The sequence below is a fragment of the Saimiri boliviensis genome, chromosome 7 (genome assembly GCF_048565385.1).
Source record: "Saimiri boliviensis isolate mSaiBol1 chromosome 7, mSaiBol1.pri, whole genome shotgun sequence".
Taxonomy (NCBI): Eukaryota; Metazoa; Chordata; class Mammalia; order Primates; family Cebidae; genus Saimiri; species Saimiri boliviensis.
In genome coordinates, this window is record NC_133455.1 from 26359904 (window position 1) to 26381318 (window position 21415).

Sequence of the window (21415 nt, forward strand, 5' to 3'; positions counted from 1 at the left end):
TTAGGCACAGGATTCCTGCTCTAAATGTAAGGTTGGCTTGGAAAAAAGAATCCTGACATTTTAAATTAGCCATTTCACATTTAATTCCTTTTCACATTTGAAAGATGGGACGAGAAATTAGTATATAAATAAAGCATTTTAATTAACATAGAGCTTTTCAAAAAATGCCTGTTAGAATGGAGCCTGTGATAGCCCTGAGAAGGAAGCTCTGTAGTTCTTTGTTAAAAGTCCAAAGTTTGGGAATATATCAAGATTTTAGCATTACTGGAATAGTTCATAATCTACTGAAGTGTAACAGGTTTCTCAATAACTTGTGATATTCTTATAAATGTTTTCACCTTTTTCTCACAGAAATAATATAACCTTTGGACTGGTTAACATGTTCAGTTAGATACTGTGAAATTGTCCTTTGGGCTTTAACTCTGATCCTTCATCTCTCATCTAATGACTTCTTAGTGCTGACTGGTTATATACTATCTTTCACTAAGCCACTAACTCAGTAGGAATGAGTATGGCAGCTTTTCCATAGCAAATATGAGGTCTAGGCTACATCTTTCAAATATGATTCTGAGGTCCTACCCTCAGCCCTCATCACTGTGCTTCAGGACTGCGTACAACTGGGGAAGTAAAATATGCCACCTAAAAATACTGTTACCCGAGACGAATGGATATGGCATACTGTCCCCCACATTACCATGTCTTTCCACTTTGTAAAGGTAATTGGTTAATTGTCTAAACCAGGGGTGTCCAATCTTTTGGCTTTCTTGGGCCACATTGGAAGAAGAAGAATTGCCATGGGCCACACATAAAATACACTTAATACTAATGATATCTCATAAGCTTTAAAAAATGCAAAAGCATTTCATAATGTTTTAAGAAAGTTAATTAATTTGTGTTGGTGGCATTCAAAGGCATCCTGGGCTGCAGGCTGAACAAGCCTGGTAAACAGTCCCATACAGAAGCCTTTTATAAGTTAGGTTTTATTAATGTGATCACATGTGTAAGGATTTGTCAGAAGAGCCATAATCATTCTCTTTTTAAAACAATTTAAAAACCTTGTATCAACATAGAATCATAGGGATTTTACTTGTTTCCTTCATAAAGCTTTGTTTTGTTTTTTAAAACATAAGCTATTTAGCATTTGACCTGATACTTGTGAAGAGCTCAACTATGGAATGAAATAGCAGTAATGCACGTCCTCGAAATCTTAGTTCTCTTCTAAGGTAAATATGCTTACTATCTGTCTTTTGTGCTTTTCATTTATTTAAAATTTAGAATGTCTTACTTAAAAATAATTAGACTGACAACTTTTGAGAGCTGTTGGTAATTTTCACAATAGCATGCAATCTGTAGTCTCAAGACTGATAACTGAACTTGGATTAGTCACTTAATCTTTGGTGCATTTAAAAAAATACCTCTGACTCTACTTAGTTTACAGGGCTATTTTAATAATCAATGGGGATAACATACATGGAAGCATTTTTTAAACCTTAAAGCACTATATAAATATTAGTCTTTTATCATTGTTCTCATTTCTGTTAGATCACATGCAAAGTTTCTAAAAATCTGCTACCCACCTCACAGTAAACAACATGTTTAAGAAAATATACAGAAAGAGAGATAAGGTATAGTAATGAAAGAATAAAGTTCAGTTTTATCTCTAAGTGGTTTTAAAAATTATTTCTTGGTAATTTATGTAATTTTTCTGTTCTGTTGTCCAAATTAACAAAATAAATATTAATAAGAGGTGGGCATGCCAACTGACACTGTTGAATAAAGTAGCAGAAACAGAAGTTCTTAATGCTCTTCCCAATTAGGAAGACTTAAAAGTTAAAGAATGAGAACCAAGAGAACAAAGTCAGTGGAGATGATTCTTATTTGATGTTCCTTTGCTAGTCAAAAGCCATTTCAGACAGTATTTTAACCAAGAGCTCAAAATAGTTATTCCCACTACAGATCTAAAGAACAATGATTACAATTAGGCAATATAAAGGTAGCCTTATATCCTACTTAAAGGTGTCTAGCCATTGGAAACATCCTCCATAACCTAAGGATAGAAAATATCAAACTTCTCAAATTAATCCTCCCCTGACCTTAAGGATATATTAATTTAGCTGGATCCAAGTCCTCTTAATTCAACTTCCAAGCAATCTTATAGTGTATTTAAATGAGATGTAACAGCACTGTCTAACAGAAATATATGTAAGCCACAATGTAAGCCAAATATATGTACTCTTAAATGTTCTAATAGCCACATTGAAAAATAGGTAAAATTAATTTTAATATTTTATTTAACCCAATGTAGCAAAAATATTATTTCCATATGTAATCCATATTAAACAATTAATGAGATATTTTACATTTTTGTGCTGAGTATTTTACACTGATAGGGCATCCTCATTTTGGACTAACCACATTTCAAGTGCTCAATAGTCATATATAGCTAGTGGTTACCGTACTGGACAGGGTAGATCTACAGAATTTTCTGATGAAAACAGGATCTTTATATTTTCATATCTATAACAGATCTTACAATGCTCTAAAAATTAGATCATGTTTGTGAAATGTGCCTGAAAAGCATTTCCTTCACTAACTTTATCACAAAGGGAGGTATCATCACAGTTGCTGATATTTTTGTGAGGAGAGGAAAATAACTTATTTATAAGAAAAAACTATGTTATTTTTCAGTTATAAACTACCTGTCTCAGCCTTAGAAAGTTTAAAATTAATCTTTTGATTAAAGGGAACTAATCCTGTATCTGTACCTGCACTTATTATAAAAGTCATGTTCTAAATAGTACACGGTAACTGGCAAAAAAAAGAAAACAAAACACATACTGGCTAAGGAGTAAGAAAAGGAAGAAATGGTAGAACAATTATCTTTCATTTATATAAAATTTAAAACAGATTTTGATGACAGAATATATAAGCAAAAAGGCAATGTACCTTGTTAGACAGTGATGGGGTACGGATGAGCAGAGGATTAACTAGCTCTGGTTCCAATTTAAAAACGAAAAAGGATTAGGGAAAAAAAACCTGTAACTTGAAATATCATTTCCCTTTGTTAGTTTAAGCTTAAGCCAATCAATGCTCTCTCCCCTTTCCTAGAAGAGGCACCACTATTATATACAAATTGTGTGCTATCGCTAAGGCAAATGAAAATGTATTAGCCACAGTGGACTTGCTTTAACCACACAATTCCCATTCAGATTTCCTGCTAGAGTTGCAGGGGTTTATTTTTTCTGAAGTCAGGGAAGGAAAGAGGAGGTGAAGAGGCAGGCAAATTTCATCTGCTTTTCCATCTCTACCCTCATATTAAAAATGTCAAAGGAGGCTTTCTATAATTTCAAGCCTCAGGTCTTAATGTTTATGTTTGATAAACATTACAGTTATTCTATATTAAAGGAATTATGGACCCCAATATTTAAATAAGCCAGTCAGGGCCCAAAGTACTTTATGGAATTCCTTTCCGGCCCTGAATTGTATGACATCTGGCTAAGAAATGGAACTGACAAATATACAAAGTCTTAAACCATGTCGGTATTTGAAAGCAAAAATCTGACCTTCAAATTTTGGGATCAGCTATTTTCATCGTTTTATCATCACACATGGTGGAAATCACAGGGTACAAGGCACTGTACTAGCTAGACATGATGGGATTTACAGGGTTCAGATTCTTTTCAAACTCTTTAGACCTCCAGGTGCACCGCCAATCCCCTTACCTACACCTGTCACAAATACAATCTTTACACTAAAAAAAAAAAAAAAAAAAAAAAAATATCACTTGGAAAACTCTTAAGTCAGCTGGTATTCAATAGGAAGAAAGTATCTGAGCACTAATCTCTCCAGTATCTTTGAAAATCCAGGTAAGAGAAAGCTGCTAAAGTGGTGAGCTCCTTGAGGCAGTGGCTATGTCCAGCATGGAGGCAAAATAGAAATGTAATTTTAACTTTTACATTGGTGGTTTTACAATTTTGGTAGTGAATAACCTCTACCCTACACCAGGCTTAGTAACAGTATTTGGCATGACCAACCTTAGTCATCATCACTTTGGTAAGTGCTTTGGCACGGGCCACTGTTGCTAACCACCATCCTGGTGCAGGTCCTTCACATCTGCTCTCCTATGGATGGAAAAAAGGAAGTGTCTAGTGTCCATTCATTGGCCACATCACCTCCAACCCTATCCTTTACTCACATGCCTTTCAATTCAGGTGCAGGAGAACACGATTTCATTTTTGAGAAGGAAAGTTAATTAGACAAAGCTATGGCACACTATTAGCACAATAAAGACTTGGTTGAATGCAGAACATCCAAGAGTAAAAAGGGAGGGAACTAACCAATAGTACAATGCCAACAGGGTGATTAGGAAGTGTTCTGGCAAACACTGTAACAGAGAGACACAGTAGCACAGTGGACAGAGCAAAGGTCTTGAGTTCTGGAAAATGAAGGCCTAGTCTCATTTTTAAATGAAAGTAGAAAGAGAATGTATGTGAAATGGTTTTATAAACTGTTAAACGGAAATGAATTATCAGTCATTAGCTTGGAAGTGCTGTGGGCAATTCTTTGGTACTTGCTTCCCCCAATGAGAAATCTGATAACATACTATATTAATCAAATAATGATAAAACAACCTAAGCTATTTAGAAGAAATAAGTAGTATGTGACTATCCAAGACTTATTAACAAGATTAAATTTCTCTCTACCTGGAATGAATGGTCATTCTTCTATTAAATACCTCAAAATTCTAGGATCAGCACAAATGCTAGCTTTCCTGTGAAACAGTCCCTGAATCATCCATACAGAATGAACTAATCCTTTTCCTGGGTGCTTATAGTTCAACATAGACCTCATTTTGTCATTATTTCCTTCTACTTTGTATTCTAGACTAGATTGCAGTCATTTCTTCCACTAGAATATGAGTTTTCCAAAGGCAGAGACTGTCACATTCGCCTCTGAATCTTCCTCAGCTTTCTAGCACAATGCCTTGCACAGAGTAGCTGCTTAGTCAATGTTCCCTGAATTGTACTGAGTTCAGTCTATTTTGGCTTTATGGCATCTTTTTTACCTCAAAAAAAAGTGAAAAGAGAGAAGAAACTTAAGACTAATGAGGAATACAGCACAAAAGACATGTAAGACGCATAAAGAATGGCTTCATTCTTTGCATTACTGCTTTGGAATGCCCACTGCTGATCTTTATACAGTTTTGTCATTGATTGTATTTAGTGAGAGCAAATGTTAGAAAGCACACTAAGGCAGACAATGTAAAACACCCACCACACGTCATGCAAAAATTCTGTATGATTTAGAACTATTCTCAAGGTGGCTTTTGCTTCAACTTTAATGGCAAAATTGGTACCATCAAAGCCAACATAAGACATATTTGCTCTGCTTTATACATGCAAAAATCAGTGTCACCTTCAGCTGGGCATCTGCTGGGTATTTCCAGATAAGTAGGCATCTTCTTTGAGGTATAGTTTAAATCAGGTGGAAGCTTGGTTATTTCAGACTTGACGTTTGTACATTTGTTGACAGCTTCTAGAATATGTGGATTCCCCTGAGATTAAAAGGAGAAGGACCTAGCACCTTTGTTTTCTCTTCCTGTGATAGAGATGCCTTATGAAATGGCAGTGTCTCTATTAGTAAACCAAGTATGTGGATTATATTGCATAGTCTTAGGCAGTTATTTTCCCTATCTCCCATTTTCCTATCTTGGAGTTTACTCATCCAGGGTAGATGGGCCAGTTAAGTAATATTTGTGTTAAAACCTTTAAAAACTCACGTTGTGGTGAGAATGTAAAATTTATGCGACTGGTTTATTGTCCTAACACACTAATATGTTCTACTCGGGTCCTTGCTGATACTTACTGTCAGGTTTCTACCAGACGGACTCTGTTGGTACTTTTTTTTTTGAGACAGAGTTTCACTCTTGTTTGCCCAGGCTGGAGTGTAATGAAGCAATCTTGGCTCACCGCAATCTCCGCCTCCTGGGTTCAAGCGATTCTCTTGCCTCAGCCTCCCAAGTAGCTGGGATTACAGGCATGCACCACCACACCTGGGTAATTTTGTATTTTTAGTAGAGACAGGGTTTCTCCATGTTGATCAGGTTGGTCTCGAACTACTGACCTCAGGTTATCTGCCTGCCTTGGCCTCCCAAAGTGCTGAGATTACAGGCGTGAGCCACCGCGCCTGGCCCGACTCTGTTGGTTCTTATCCTGTTGTTCTTATATCACTGTGTTTCATTAGCTACATCAGCTCCTTCTGGAAGCAGCCAAGCATACATTTTTATATATTCATTTCAAACTTATTCTGGCTCCTATAGGTTTGCTCTATCAATATCTTCTCTGTGACTATTAATTCCTTCTGGGAAGGAACATGTCTGTTCTATACGAAGGTATGGAAAATGTAATTTGCAAACAGGCAACAATGTCTTTTGAAGATTGTGAGCATGGTCAGTTAGCTGTAAATTCTAACCATCTTGAGAAAGGATGAAAATTTAAAATGGCTAGGTGGAAGTTACTGAGTTCTCATCATATTAGTTTTAAAGATAATTAAGCTATTTACTACTAAACAACCTCTACCGCATTATCAGCATCATACTCTGCGGCTGGATAAATATCCAAACTTGTCACATTTCCCATGTCAGTCTTTTGTTCTTGTCCATTTTTACCCTAAGCCTCTGCTGTGCCCTTAATCTCTGCTTGTTTCTGTATTCTACCTTTTCCCTTTCATGGTTGGCTTTCTGGCTTTTCCATTCCAATGGTGCCTTCTTTTGATTGATGGATACTAGCCTTTACATAGTTACTGTGAAAAAGGAGATGGCCAGAAGAAATTCATCTTTAAGTGGCAACTGCCACCAACACACAGAAGCATTCATTCAAGATGGCTTAAAGAAGATAGTGATTCAATGTATGACTGGAAAATAGAGCGATTCAGCCAAGTATGAAAGGAATTATTTTCTAATAACTCCTTCAAGATGACTAGTTGTTGATTAGTATACATTTGATTTAATTACTTTCAAAACTGGTTATTTTTGGAGGGGAAAAGGTGTAAAGCAAGAGGGGAAGGGGAGTTTTTTGGTTTTTTTGTTTTGTTTTGTTTTTGTTAGAACTCCTAATTAATACAAGTCCCTGTTTTCAGAAAATCCTTCATTTGAGCTATTTCTTTTCACTTTTTCTTATTGGGTGCCTGACATTTTAGAATTCTTGGTTTCAGCAGCAACCCAAAAAGGCATAATTGCAAACTTACACATCAAAAATGATAAAAAAAAAAAAAACAACAAAAAACAAAAAACAAAAGCATCATGATTTGAAACAAAAACTAAAACAGGCTAAAACAAAAATACAAGCAGCAGCAAAATCACTGAATCTAACTTACAGCATCTTTTTGAAGACAGGGAGGTTAGTTGGTTAAATATTACAGTGCTCTGGTAGTTACTATCTTAGCTTTGAGAATTTAAATGTTTAGGAATGAACATCCAGAAGCGGCACATGTAGAAAAACCATGGCAGCCAAGAGATATCTGAACTGCTGCCTGGGCCACCTTATTCCAATCAACATGGATTTCCAGAGTTGCTGTTCTATGGTAACTCTCAGTGAGAGAGACAAAGAAATAGACCATTTTTAGAAACCAAGCAAAAAATGGATGGGAATACAATACCTGGAAAGTTTATCAAGCATGTTGACAAGTTTCATGGCTTCATATTCTTTTTGTTCTTCTGTCATTTCATCTATGGGGTTTGGCATTGGTTCCTCTAAATGACCAGTGATAAGATTAATGCTACAAAAAGAAAAAAAAGTTATGCTGTATGTTTTAAAATTATGCTCTTTCTATACTTTTCTGGTCCAACTTGTAAGTGATAATAAGAAAGAGTATAATAGCCAAAAAATTGGCAATAATTTCAATTTTATGGTATAGAACTGATATAGGAATTTTTTAAAATGGACTTTTCTACTAATTTGCTTTGGAAAATGGACTATAGTTACTTTTATTAAAAAATGAAAACTGTCTTGCCAACCTTTTTTTTTTAATGCATGGTTGCTTTAAAAAAAAATTGATTAGTGCCGTTAGGATGAATATCCATGGATGCACAGCTTATCCATTAATTCTAAGGGGACATATGATTTCAGGAAAGAAGAAATGAGGAAATCCATTTGGTGATACAGCATAAAACATAAAAAAAAAATTTGGAAAAATGATGATAGAGAGGCTGCAATCTGGAAATGAAAGCATGCCAATTTATAATCTCAGGAAATTAGTCCATTAGTGAGACCACAGAGGGCAATGAATGTTTAAATAATAAAAGATAAAGCAGAAGAACAATTTTAATTAGGTTTGATCTGGCCTAGATTTAAAGAAGGAATAAAATCTAGCCTACCAAGAGACAGGTATATCACCCTGGCTTTCTGGAAATAGATCTAATGCAGTACTTAAAATGAATACCTTGCATAAACTTTGTATGAGGCTATAATACCAAACAAACTATTCTCTTAGAAAAAAGCCATATATATTTTTCTGAGGTGAAGAAGAAAAAGATAACTCTTTCAATGCCTCCTAAATATCTACAACAAACATTTTTCTAGAGAAGCAGACAAGAGATTACAGTATCTTATGGTAGCCAAGTACAGACAGTTTGTTTTTTGTTTTGTGTTTTTGATGGAGTCTCACTCTGTCACCTAGGCTGGAGTACAATGGTACCATCTCAGCTCACTGCAACCTCGGCCTCCCAGTTTCAAGTGATCCTCCTGCCTCAGCCTCCTAAAGTGCTGGGATTACAGGCACACGTAACCACGCCTGGCTAACTTTTGCATTTTTAGTAAAGACAGGGTTTCGCCATGTTGGCCCAGCTGTTCCCAAACACCTGAGCTCAAGTGATCCTCCGCCTCAGCTTCTAAAGTGCTGGGATTACAAGCATGAGCCATGGCGCCCAGCTGATAGTTTGTTTTTAATGATCAAATTAAATATCCTGCAAATAGCAATTGCTAATAAATTGCTTTCTAGTTTCTATGAACACAAATGCTTTCAGGAGCCAGTTAAGATAAGCAAGTGAGTGAGTAGGTCAAATACACACAATGTGGAGCATTGGGAGATTGGAATCAACTGGAAAACAGTCCCGAGTTTAAAAAAAAAAAAAAAAATACTGGCCAAGACAGAGACACAGTGATTAATTAAATCTTGTGGTGGCCAGCTTGCAACCTGTTTGAGACTTTTGTTTGGGCAAGTTACTTTCTTTACTGACTAGGGCTTTTCTCATTTGGGGTAAAGACTAGCTTACCATGTACTGTTATCTATTACTATTAGATTTTCTTTTCTTTTTCTACCTTCGTCAGAGGCTGCAAGACATACATATTCTTTTTTTTTTTTTATTTTTTTTTTTGAGACGGAGTTTCACTCTTGTTACCCAGGCTGGAGTGCAAATGGCGCAATCTCGGCTCACCGCAACCTCTGCCTCCTGGGTTCAGGCAATTCTCCTACCTCAGCCTCCTGAGTAGCTGGGATTACAGGCATGCGCCACCATGCCCAGCTAATTTTTTGTATTTTTAGTAGAGACGGGGTTTCACCATGTTGACCAGGATGGTTTCGATCTTTTGACCTAGTGATCCACCCGCCTCGGCCTCCCAAAGTGCTGGGATTACAGGCTTGAGCCACCGCGCCCGGCAAGACATACATATTTTTATGGAAGGACTCAATGCTCACTATCCTTGAAAACCTGATTTAAAACCTATCTTGCCATTCTTGGGTAAGACCTACATCTAGAGCCATGCTTAAAAAACTTTTTTCACCCATTAGAAACCCAATATATAAAACAGACAAAAGTGAATTGCTCAGGCAAAAAGGGGATGGCAATAGTCAAGGAGATGGGGGCCTAGAGTCCCTTTATTTGTTCCCTCCCCACTTGTTTTCTCTTAAGGCACTTTCACAGGTTCTAGACAACCTGAAAACTCATAGCCTTGTCATCTATTCCTAGCCTTGGCTTTACATTAGAATCACTTGAGAAAATTTTTAAAAAGTCTGGGCCTCACCTTAGACCAACTAAATCTGTGTGTGTGTGCATGTCCACAGTGCTTGCTTTAGACACCTATTGTGTGCTACTATTTTCTCTCCTTTTTCCAGGTGATCATAAAAGAAGAGAAAAAGGCTTCTAGTTAGAGGCCATCAACAAAAATGCTGAATGGGCCATCGTATTTCCTAAAAGTCAAGAACAAAGAAGACCCAGACAAGGCTTCTGAGAACTATGGAGATGTATCCAGATGCCACACTGAAAATACAATTCCACCACCCATCCATTATTTACTCAGGCATATAACAAGACATCTCTTTTCACTGGTTTCTTTTCTGCCACCTGTTAAATTAGAAAAACAACTAGTCTTATAAATAAATAGATGTGCTTATTATAGATACATACCACTTCCCAAGCAAAGAAAATTGGGCCTTAGAAGGAAGTATAAGGCAAGGTAGATGTATTAACTATGTAGAGCATGCTTATTTGCCTCTTGAGAGACAGCTTCTCTCCTCCAATTCAGTGGAGCTCTGATTTGAAAAATTAGGCCTGTAGGCAGTTTTAGGATATATAATGACTTTGCACACATGATCATATGCTTCAGGGAAAAAGTATGTCAGGAGGACACACTGGTAAACTATGTGGTATTGTCGGCACTACAGCATACAAAGTCACTATATGAATTCCTAGATTAGGACACAGTTTGATGTTTTTCTTGGTTTACTTTAGAGCTTAGTGGAAATGAAGTCTGTTTTCCACAAGCTGACCTCAAGTCCCCTGGTTGCTAAAATGATATGACGGTTTGCTCTGTAATTAGCTACTGAAGTAACAAAATTCTTTGCTATCTGAGTATAAAAGCAGGAGCCAGAAATTCATTCTTACAGAATAAGAACTCATTTTTTTGCCCATGGAGTAAGACATTTAAACCCCCCAAAGTCACTCTAGGGATTTGGGTTTCATATTTTCTTTAAAAAGACATTTTCCCCCTGGATCTTCAGAAGAATGTAAACAAAGCCACAGAAAACACAAGTTAGGGCACTGAAGTACAGTGTACCACTCTCCTATAGGGAAAATGCCAATGTACTGTGGCAGAAGGCAGACGAACACTATCTCTTCTCCCACTCCCTACTTCACACCAGAGTCTCAGGTAGTTTCCCTACCCAGAAAGGAAGAGAAAACAAGTAATAGTCACTGTGACAACAAAGATGTGAGATTTCATAAAATAGGTTACTTTTGATGGAACAAATACCTGACACCTTTACAACCTCAAATAGTACAGTCCGAGACGCCAGAGTCCAGGTTTCAAGATCTTAACACTACGAAATTCTGGCGTTACTTTTATTTTATTCCAAAACTTGGAGTTTTAAAAAGCTTTAAGGACTCTAATTGCGGTGGACATTTTATTGGGTAATTATATTTATCACGATCTCTTCCACCTTGTCTCTGCCCCCCTTGTCCCATTTTCATAGCACTTCGATTCTATTATTTATGACTTCCAATTAGGTGACAAGAAGTTTCAACTCTTATCTGTGGTATTTCATCATAAATATTGTATAGGACTATTACATGAACTGATGGTAGCTATGGGCCTGGAGACAAAAGGATTAAGACACACTAAAAAGGTAAGGACAAATGAACACGTGTATAAAACCTCAACTGTATTTCAAGTCTTTTGCTCTTCAAATTTTTGCTACCTTTGGCCAACATCCACAGTACTAGGTCATTTCACAAAAAAGATCCATTAAACGTTCAGTCAGCTATATGAAAATTGACTTCAATCTCTACAATGTGTGGCTTAAATTGATTAAAAGCATTCTGATTTAAAAAGGAACTCTAAAGTCAACCTGCAGGAGCTGGACAGGTAAAATAAGTGAATAGGAGAAGTTGTCAAACCAAAGAAGCTTATGCCTCGTATGAAGGGGACCACAGCTACTCAATTCCATCAACTAGTTGCCACACAGAATGCAGGCCCTATGTTACCAGAACTTCTAATTTTTCAAAGGTCAGAAATCAAGATTTTCATCTAAAATAGCTGAATTATAAATGTTGGTAATTACATTAAGAAGCACTGTGTAAAACAAAAAGCATAAACACCAAATAACCAATAGTACATGGGGCAAACCAAACAAAACATACTTGTGAGCTAAATCCAGACAATTTGTAACCTCTACAAAAGGAATCAGGGTTTTTAGGAAAGGCATTTTGTAAGCCAAGACCAGGAAAGAAGGGGACAGATGGGTGGGAAAGGAGATATTATATGCAAATGAAGCTAAAAACATCTTTGCTGGGGGGGGTGGGGGGGGGGACCCCAGAATATATGGCTCTCCCAAAAAATATAAACAACAAAAAAATTTACCGTATCTGAATTTTTTTTTTTTAATTCTATTGCCTGGTTCCCATTTCTCAACTAGATGTGGAGCCTGATGAGGGAAGGGAACTAACTCAATTATCTTAGTAACTGAATGCTGAGGAGGGGCTGACTGACTCAAAAAATTCATTCAACAAAAATTTACTGACTGCCTATTGTGTGCTGGGCACATCTATATGAACAAAAACAGACCTCCCCCCGCCAAAAAAAACAAACCCCTCTTCTCTCATGGAGCTTATGTTTTAGAGGAGAAAACAGACCTAATGAATAAGTAAGTTATATGGAACGTCAAAAGGTGATAAGCACCGTGAGAAGAAAAAGGGAATGAAAAGAAGTATGAGATGGAGTGGTAAAGGCAGGAGTGTTAACAAGGGCACAGAATAGGTGATACCTGAGTGAAGACTTGAAGGAGGTGAGGGAATAAGATATGGCAGCTATCTGGAGGACAGACATTCCAGGTAGAAGGAACAGTAGCAACAGGCCTCGGGCAGGAATGTGTCTGCAGTACCTGACACACAGTGAAGAGGTCAGTGTGGCAACAGCAAGAAAGGATGCAAGTATACCACTTCATGGACTCAGACGGACCCACTGTAGACTTCTGAATAGCTGACTAGTCCGATTTACATATTATAAGGATCACACCGACAGCTGTGTTGAGAACGAAATGAAGAGGAACAAAGGTAGAAGTAACAAGACCAGTGAGAAGGCTACTAAAATGATCTAGAGAGAGAGATTTTAGCTTGGACCAGAGTGGTAGCAGCAATGGCAAATAAAAAGGGTAATTATATTCAGAATGTATTATGAAGATAGGACCAGAACTACCTGACAGATGTATGTGAAAATTTACCAATTTAGAATGAATCAAATGGATTTTTGTGTTTTCAGGGATATCGTGGGTATACATTTTCTTCATTTTCTGATTTGGTTATATCAAAGAAAGATAATAAATGCTCTGAGAACATGGACGCAATCTGAGGGGCAAACTCATTTCTCTCTCTGATTGGCTTTGAAACAGAATACAGTAGAAGTTAAAATAAGCTCTGGCTTTACATCCATTAGGATGGCTATTACTAAAAATCACCAAGACAACCCCAGAAAATAAATGTTGTGAGGATGTGGAGAAAAGGGAATCCTTGTACACTGCAGGTGGGGATATAAAATGGTGCAGCTGATATGTAAAACGTTACGGCAGTTTGGCAACAAAATTAAACCCAAGAGCTATCCACCACGTGATACAGCACTTCTGGGCATATACGCAAGAGAACTGAAAGTAGGGACTTGACAGATATTGGTACACACATGTTCAGCAGCATTATTCACAACAACCAAAAGGCATATATGTAATGTATATACACACAATGGAATATCATTCAGCCTTAAAAGGAAGGAAACGTTGACATGTGCCACAACATGAATCTTAAAGACATTATTCTAAGTGACACCAGCCAGTCACAAAAGGAGAAATATTGTATATGATTCAACTTATAGAGAGTCTTAGACTCCATAGAGACAGAAAGTAAAACGGTGGTTACCAGGAGCTAGAAGGAGGGGAATGGGTACAGTTTACTGGGGACAAGGAAAAAGTTCTGAAGAGAGATAGTGGTGATGGTTGCACAACAGTGTAAATGTACTTAATGCTACAAATTTATTCACTTAAAACTGACTAAAATGGTAAATTTGATGTTACATATTTTATCCCCAAAGTAAAAAGGCAGAGTGAAGAGCACAATAAAACTTGCTTTGCCTACCTCAAAAACAACAAAATTCCCAAAAACCACAACCTCTAGAGTCAGGCCACCTGGCCACTTATAAATTGTTTGCTCTGGACAAATTACTTGATTAACTGCATTTAGTTTTCTCATCTGTAAAATGAGATTAATTCTACCTCAAAGAGTTGTTGTGAAGATTATATTAGACAGTATTTGTCAAGTTCTTAGAAAAGTGCCTGGCACATATTAAGCACTCAGTAAATACTAGCTATCGTTACTGGAGTTAGTGAACCAGTTACAGAGAAACAGGCAACACAGAAGGCCTCAGATGATCCAGGAGGTAAGTTACTCTATTCAGTCAAATCCTTACTATGGGGATGCATATGTAACCTTCATTAAGAATTATTGTCTAAATGACACACTGATTCTACATAAAAGAAGTAGCATAAATTATGAAACTACATCCTAATTCAGGTTTTCACATTATATTAGCAATGGAAAGAACTAGTGTAACATGGTGCCATTCTTTCATTTACTTATCTGATATTTACTATGTATCATATATATATACATATATATATATACACACACACACACACACACACACACACACACACACACATACATACACATATATACACAGGTCTACCAAATTGCATCTAGGCAATAAAACAAAAAAGACTTCAAAATGCCTTTTTAAATTATAGTGTTTTTCAAATGTTTCCCATGTCAGCCTGTTTAAGAGTAACAACCTTGACATAAAGGATACAGAAAACTGACGATTATGAAACTATAGCAAATAAACACTGGAGCAAAGCTCGGAACTGTAGTTAAGCTAATCTACTAGGCCCCTTTCACCTCTGGTCTTTTAGAACTCTGAATTTAGATGTGTTTTATGACTGCTTCCAGTAATAGGTTCTAGTTCCTAGAAATGCTATTTTACATAAATACATCATCACAGCCCAAACTGGGCAAAGAGAAAAATCTTCATGTCTTGGTTTCTAAGTCACTTACTTCAAGAAATATTTAATATTAAAAACAAATTTATAAAGCCCAATATAATGAGACAACTATAAAAAGACTTCACTGAAGCAGATAGCAAAATCTTGACAAAATGTATCTTGCCTTGTGCTGAAGAAACTGTTTGTACAGCTGGTGGCACAGCTTCAGCTGAGAAAAATGTGGTCAAGTAGAGGAAACACCCGAGTTCATTAGTACAATGATTTTAAGCTTTTGGATCTGATTATGAACTAATGTGGTATGTTAAGTGTACAAGGAGGTTCCCTAGGATTTTGCTCACTTTTGGCCATCTGTTCCTCCTATCCACAAAGCAGTTTTTTAAAGACACCTCTTTGGGCCTCTAGATGCCTGTGCACCCTGTGAAAGCCACTCGTCTAAAAGGAGCCAAATGTCTAAATTAGACACACATCTTTCAACTGATGTCTAGAATAATGTACAAACCGTACCATCTAGTTATATCACCTTTATAGTCAAGGGACCTCCATTCTCAGAGGCATAAGAGAAACAGGTATAAAAGTTAGAATTTAAGAATTTGGTTTCCCTTTGATACTGGACCAAAGTTTATATGAAAACTTTCAACAAAACTGGCTATACATACAGCAAAAATTTATGTGGCATGTAACTCAATTCTGTGAGTGTATTTTCTCTAAGTGTGCTAATTGCAGAAAGCCATTTCCAGTCCATTAAATACATTTATTTTGACACAAAAAGCTTTGTTGTGATATTAACTGTCTCCCATAGCCTGAATGTAAGCTCCATACAATTCTTGGTTTCAGATTCCAGTAAAGGATTACAGGTTACCTTGGTGCATTAATCAGAATCCACTTAAAGTTTTGACAATTGGACTAGGGCCAACTGGATGAAGAGTAAGTACTCTGCTTCTGCCAATAGTAGCAACTGTTGTGAATAAATGCATCACAAGAAAAGCAGACTGAGATCTTGGGAACTCTGGTGAATGGTAATCAGGGGTAAGGGAGTAAATAATCCTTTCAGATGCTAACTTTATAAGCTTGATTGGTAAAAATTTTTTTACAATTTTTAGGAAACAAGTTCTTTGAGCTCTGTGGATCACTCCGCAGAGTACAAAGGGTACTCCTGCTTGCAAAGTACTTTGTTTAGCACCACTTCCATGGGGATCATTTGAACAAATATTTTAAAGTGACACTAAATATCTCACCATACTCTTTCACTTTAAAGAAGGAAAATTTAAGAGAAAGACAGATGCAAATCTATCTGAAGGGGGAAGATGTGATGCTACTTGAAAAAAGCACATTTATACTTATAATGAGCAGTGTTTAAAAAAATATAACAAAATTTCACAATGGTGACTATTCTGACTACACAAACACACAATTCCTATGACTATTATAAGCAAAGTCCAAAGGCTGAAGATTGTAATTAGGGATGTAAGGCTTAAGTACAGAAACTTTCTATGACAAAAAGCCAAGACAGTAACAATACTAATCATGGCTATTCATTTCAACAAAAGATACTTCCTGAAATCTAACATCACTTCCACAATGTAACACAATTCTATTTTCCTCTTGTTATAGTAGCATTCTGGTGCTTGCTATATATATGACAATTACCATTATAGAAGTTATCTATTAAACAAAATTAACAATCTGCATTGAGATGCAAAGATATCAACCATCCATGAGTACTCATGGGTTTTCTATCATAGCTGAATATGTCCACACACCCTGGGATATAAGAAATGCCTAATATAATTTCTACCTTCATTTAGAAATATGAGATTTCTCAAGTGGTATATTTTAATAGCTCAAATCAAGAGATCAATATTAAACTAATAAGGAAATATAGTTTGTAGAATGAAAAAAGCTAGTAAGACTAATTCAGAATGATGACTTCTATAATTAGATAAAGAAAGGAGCACATTTCTCTATCTTAGCTTCAAATACTTGTCAGAGATAGCCAATTGATAATGTCTAAATGGTGACAGTCTTAAGAAAATAGTGCTTAGAGTCATTGCCAGCTTTTTCCCCCAAAAGTCTTTATTTCTAGGAGACACTCTATAAGATCCTGCTGAGGCTGATGGCATTGGGGATGTTAAAAGTAACACTACCTAGTCAGACCTGATTTGCCAAGAAACAGGCCATATATGTCCGGTCTAATTGGGCACTGATCATTTCTTTCACCTTCTGACAACCTATTACTTTCATGTCAACAAGGCACAATGTATGTTTTTTAAAAGGATCAAATTTTGCAGATAAATATTGTCTATCCTCGATCAACTACTGCATGATCCACATCACACTCTAGAATATGGCCGGCAGAAAGCACAGCATGTCAATGTCACCATGCCAAAAGGAAAGGGCAAGCCTTTCCAATTTTCAGATGGAAATCTTCAAATGGAACCCAGAAAAAACGTGGCTCAAATAACTCCTAATAAGCGGAAACTAAGAATTCACAAGGGTTGAGGGTTACGAGTGGGATGGAAAGGATGGAGAGGGGATAGAAGGAAGAAGAGGTGGCTTATCTTGGGATAAAAGAGAATAATTATAATGTCCTTAATTTGTAAGCACTGACTAAGAGGAGACTTCATAGAGTCTCTGGTTTGCCTACTCAGTGCACCAATGTGTCTGTTAAAAGATGATTCTCTGTATGTTTGTTTGATTAAAATTCACTGTGAAGCCAGACATTTTCATATTAATGTATCTTTTTGCACTATTTCATTGACCTATAAAGGCTTTTATGCAAGGGGGAAGATCAGATCCTACATCTAGATTCCTGAGAAATACTGAAGCATCAAACAATTAACTTAAATATGTGGTCTTGGTTATACCTTAAAAAATCTCAACCTATGGAAAGGAAAGCAAAGAGTAAGCAATAACACCTTTTCAATACAACCTAAACACCAGCTCTCTTAGTACTTAGGAAAAGATAATAAGCATGTTGAAAATATCATGCAGCAGAACATTTCTTGCATTATTAGCCTTCTTCAATCACTTGAAGTCACTCACTAAGGCACTAGCTATGAAACTGCCTTTAAAAACACCATTAAATGGAAAGCTTCCAAATCCACAAGAGAAAAGAAACACTTGTAAAACGAAAGACAAAGGAAGTGAAAGGCAAATAACCAACTCGAAGGCACAGCCATAGTTAGGTGAAAAGAAAATTGATACTATACTTTGGTTTTGCATTTTTGTATTCTTCAGTGTCTGTGTCCTCATCCTCTGAGTACCAATTATCTCCTCTTCCTCCAGCCAAGAGGCCCCTGGCCGCCAACAGTCCTGCAGCATTCCCATAGCCAGTATATTTCAGCAGACTATCCACTGCAAAAACAGAATAGGGTTTTAGATAGGAATCCTTGGGTCTTAGTCATCATCACCAATCACTCACCAACACAGGACAGTTAAAGACACACACTATGGCAGTAAACCTTTAAATTGAGAGATCATCAAAATGTGGTAGTGGTTACAGTGAACTACTTAGAAAATTTCCCATAGGTTCTGGAGACTAAGAGCCTTTTTTGAGGTTATCAGAAACTAAAACAGAGCTGTTCTGAACACCCTTTATGGCAAGAGTGGGGCCTCTGTGACTGCCAGACCTTTGGTAAGTGTCATGCTTTAAGTTTCTGATTTCAGATCTTACTATTCGAAAATCCAGTTTTGGAGAAATAATAAACTAGAGAGAGTGAAAGTCAGATTGTGATTTTAGCAATATGGCACATAATGTAAAGCATTTTTCTCATTCTTTGTTGGAACTGGAAGAAAAGGGCATAAGAAATAAGAAAACTTAAGGAAGGATATTAGCAAATAGAATAGGCCAGGTGTCCCCAAACTATGGCCCGCGGGCCGCATGCGGCCCCCTGAGGCCATTTATCTGGCCCCGGCTGCACTTCAGGAAGGGGCACCTCTTTCATTGGTGGTCAGTGAGAGGAGCACAGTATGTGGCGGCCCTCCAACGGTCTGAGGGACAGTGAACTGGCCCCCTGTGTAAAAAGTTTGGGGACGCCTGGAATAGGCAGTAACTTGCTTTTTTAAAATAAAAAGTCAGCAAAAATATATAAGCATGTGAAGCCCATTAAGAAGGCAGACCGATGAGTTAAAACTGGTAGGATTTCAATAATGGCTCTATCAATTACTAGCTGGCTGACTTGGGTAAGATATTTTGCAGCTTTATCCTAGTTTTCTAATCTGTAGAAATAGAATAGTAACTATCTACCTCATAAGTTAATATATGCAAAATATGAAAAGTATCTGCCACAAAGTAAACATTTATTCTTTTTCTCTGAGAAGAGTGGGCAAAATGATCATTTTAGAATTATCTTAGTTAAAAAAAAAAAAAAGAAGAAGAAGCCTAATGAAAGTTTGGTTGAGGTTCTTTTTAAGTATTATCCTGCCAACAGGAAGAAGTGACGTCTCTCTAAGATCAGCCAACACACCCAACTTTTGCAAGTAATTTCTAAACATCTTTAAGGAAGATACTAAGCAATAACTGGCAGCTTTGTTTAGCAGTATTTCATTTTCTTCAGGTACTATTTCAAGGTAAACATTAGAATATTTAATCAAAAGGTAAGAATTGGGAAAATTTACTTAAGGCTTTTAACAGAATGTTGATAAAATGTCATCTAAAAGGCAACTGTAGGAAACATAACACACAATCTTATCCATGTATAAAGCCATAGTAAAATCTACATTTGTAATTCAGATCACTTACCTCAAAAAAAACAAAACAGAGCTGGAGAAGATTCAGAAAAAGGCAATTAAAATGACTATAGGGAACTGAAAGGGTTGGTAGAAAGGAAAATAGGTAAGAAAACTGGGTATATATGATCAGAGTATAAAATCATGGAGGACATGGACAGTATAAATATATTCTAGGATAGAGTTGATGGTTACATTTTCAAATACCTGAACTAGAGGGTCCCTCTCATGACACTGAAAATAGGTGGTATGGGGATAAATAAAAGAAAGCCCTGATTTCAAAGAATATAGCAAACTGGTGAAATTTGTGCAAAAAGAAATATGGGCTAATCATATGAGCATATTAAATGACGCTGAAACTAGCCATTTTCAATCTTAAAACCTATTGGTAATTGTGGTCTCTCTGTAATAATTCTCAGTGGATGCTGGATAGAATCCTATTAGAATTACTGAATGAGGGTGGGGTAAGCCTGCTGAATAAATCTGGTATGCTCCCTCTTGCCATCAGAGCCTCCCCAAGATGTAGTGCTTTAGATAAAAGAAAGAATCCTTAACAAGTACTAGCAGAAGGAATGAGTGTTCAGTATATACAGGTATTAACATTCATGAATGTCAGACATTTTCTTAACGACACTGTCAGACACAAAGCCACTGAAGGCAAAGGATCACAGATCTAAACCCACACAAAGTATCTTACAGACAGTAGGTGATACTATCATTGTAAACATTACTGATAAACCTTATTTTTAATAAATGAGACGGTTTAGTGGATCCAGAAAAGAAATATTCATTACAATTAGGAAATGTTAAATTGAGATATGAATAAATGTTTAAGTGAATATACTTAAAGACAAAACAATAATAATTTAAAAAGTCACAAAATGGCAAAAGATTAAAAGAGTTTAAAAATGCAAAGGTTATGAAAAGCCAAAATAGGTTAAATAGAAGTAAATAAAATACTAAATAACTATTCTTTTATGTAGAAAATCTCTCTGGAAGCCAGTAGTAGTAAAAAACCCTGGCAATTTTATGAAAATTAAGTCAACTCCTCTTTAGCTGGAAAAAACATTATGTGCTAACTCTCTGACAGGCAGTGTAGGTTACAAAGATGACTTAAGACACAGTTTGCCTTCAAAGTAGATAAAGGATATAGACAAGAGTTTTAAAATCACATGAACTTCTGTTAACAGGATAAAATACCCAAAAATTGGGGGTAGAGAAGGTGAGACAAATGAAATACAAAATCCTCACAGTGAGAAGCACTGAAGCAGTGTTTCTAGCTACTTTTTAAGTCTATTTTCAAACACACCATATAATATCCTACTTGATATTGGGAAAGTAGTAAAAGGAAAACTGACTGCACTTGGATGTTAAAGTGAGCTGCTAGGGCAAACAAAGATTTTCTGGGTGGTTCTTAAAAAAAAAAAAAGGAAACATACAAATGTATTTGTTCTTTGCATAGTAATTATCCATACAGTTATATGAAAATGCTGCCTAAATGAAACAATTCAGCATTTAGTCGAAAAGTTGTGAGAAGCATTTCACCACTATTTTATCAGGATGCTAGAGGGCACTATGAACAGAGAAACCAACCACAGCAGCACTGTGCAAAGTCAGAACTGCACTGGTAAAAACATAGACAGTTACACAA

General features: G+C 36.5%; 1 protein-coding gene across 12 annotated transcripts in view; it reads right to left on the minus strand.

Annotated features, from left to right (window-relative positions):
* RIC8B (RIC8 guanine nucleotide exchange factor B) overlaps nucleotides 1–21415 on the minus strand; it is a 116312-nt gene that overhangs the window by 10604 nt on the left and 84293 nt on the right. For 6 of the 12 annotated variants that reach the window (XR_012518345.1, XM_010340249.3, XM_010340248.3 and 3 more), the window contains 2 exons: nucleotides 18246–18390; nucleotides 7657–7776 (listed from right to left, as the gene is read on the minus strand). Coding sequence is in view for 10 of the 12 variants with exons in the window: in XM_010340249.3 (XP_010338551.1) it covers nucleotides 7657–7776; nucleotides 18246–18390 (265 nt within the window). In the remaining 2 variants the exon portion in view is untranslated. Of the gene's footprint in view, nucleotides 1–4034; nucleotides 5555–7656; nucleotides 7777–18245; nucleotides 18391–21415 lie in introns of those variants that run through there. The other 6 variants (XM_039471764.2, XM_003929647.4, XM_074402296.1 and 3 more) reach the window with 3 other exon arrangements.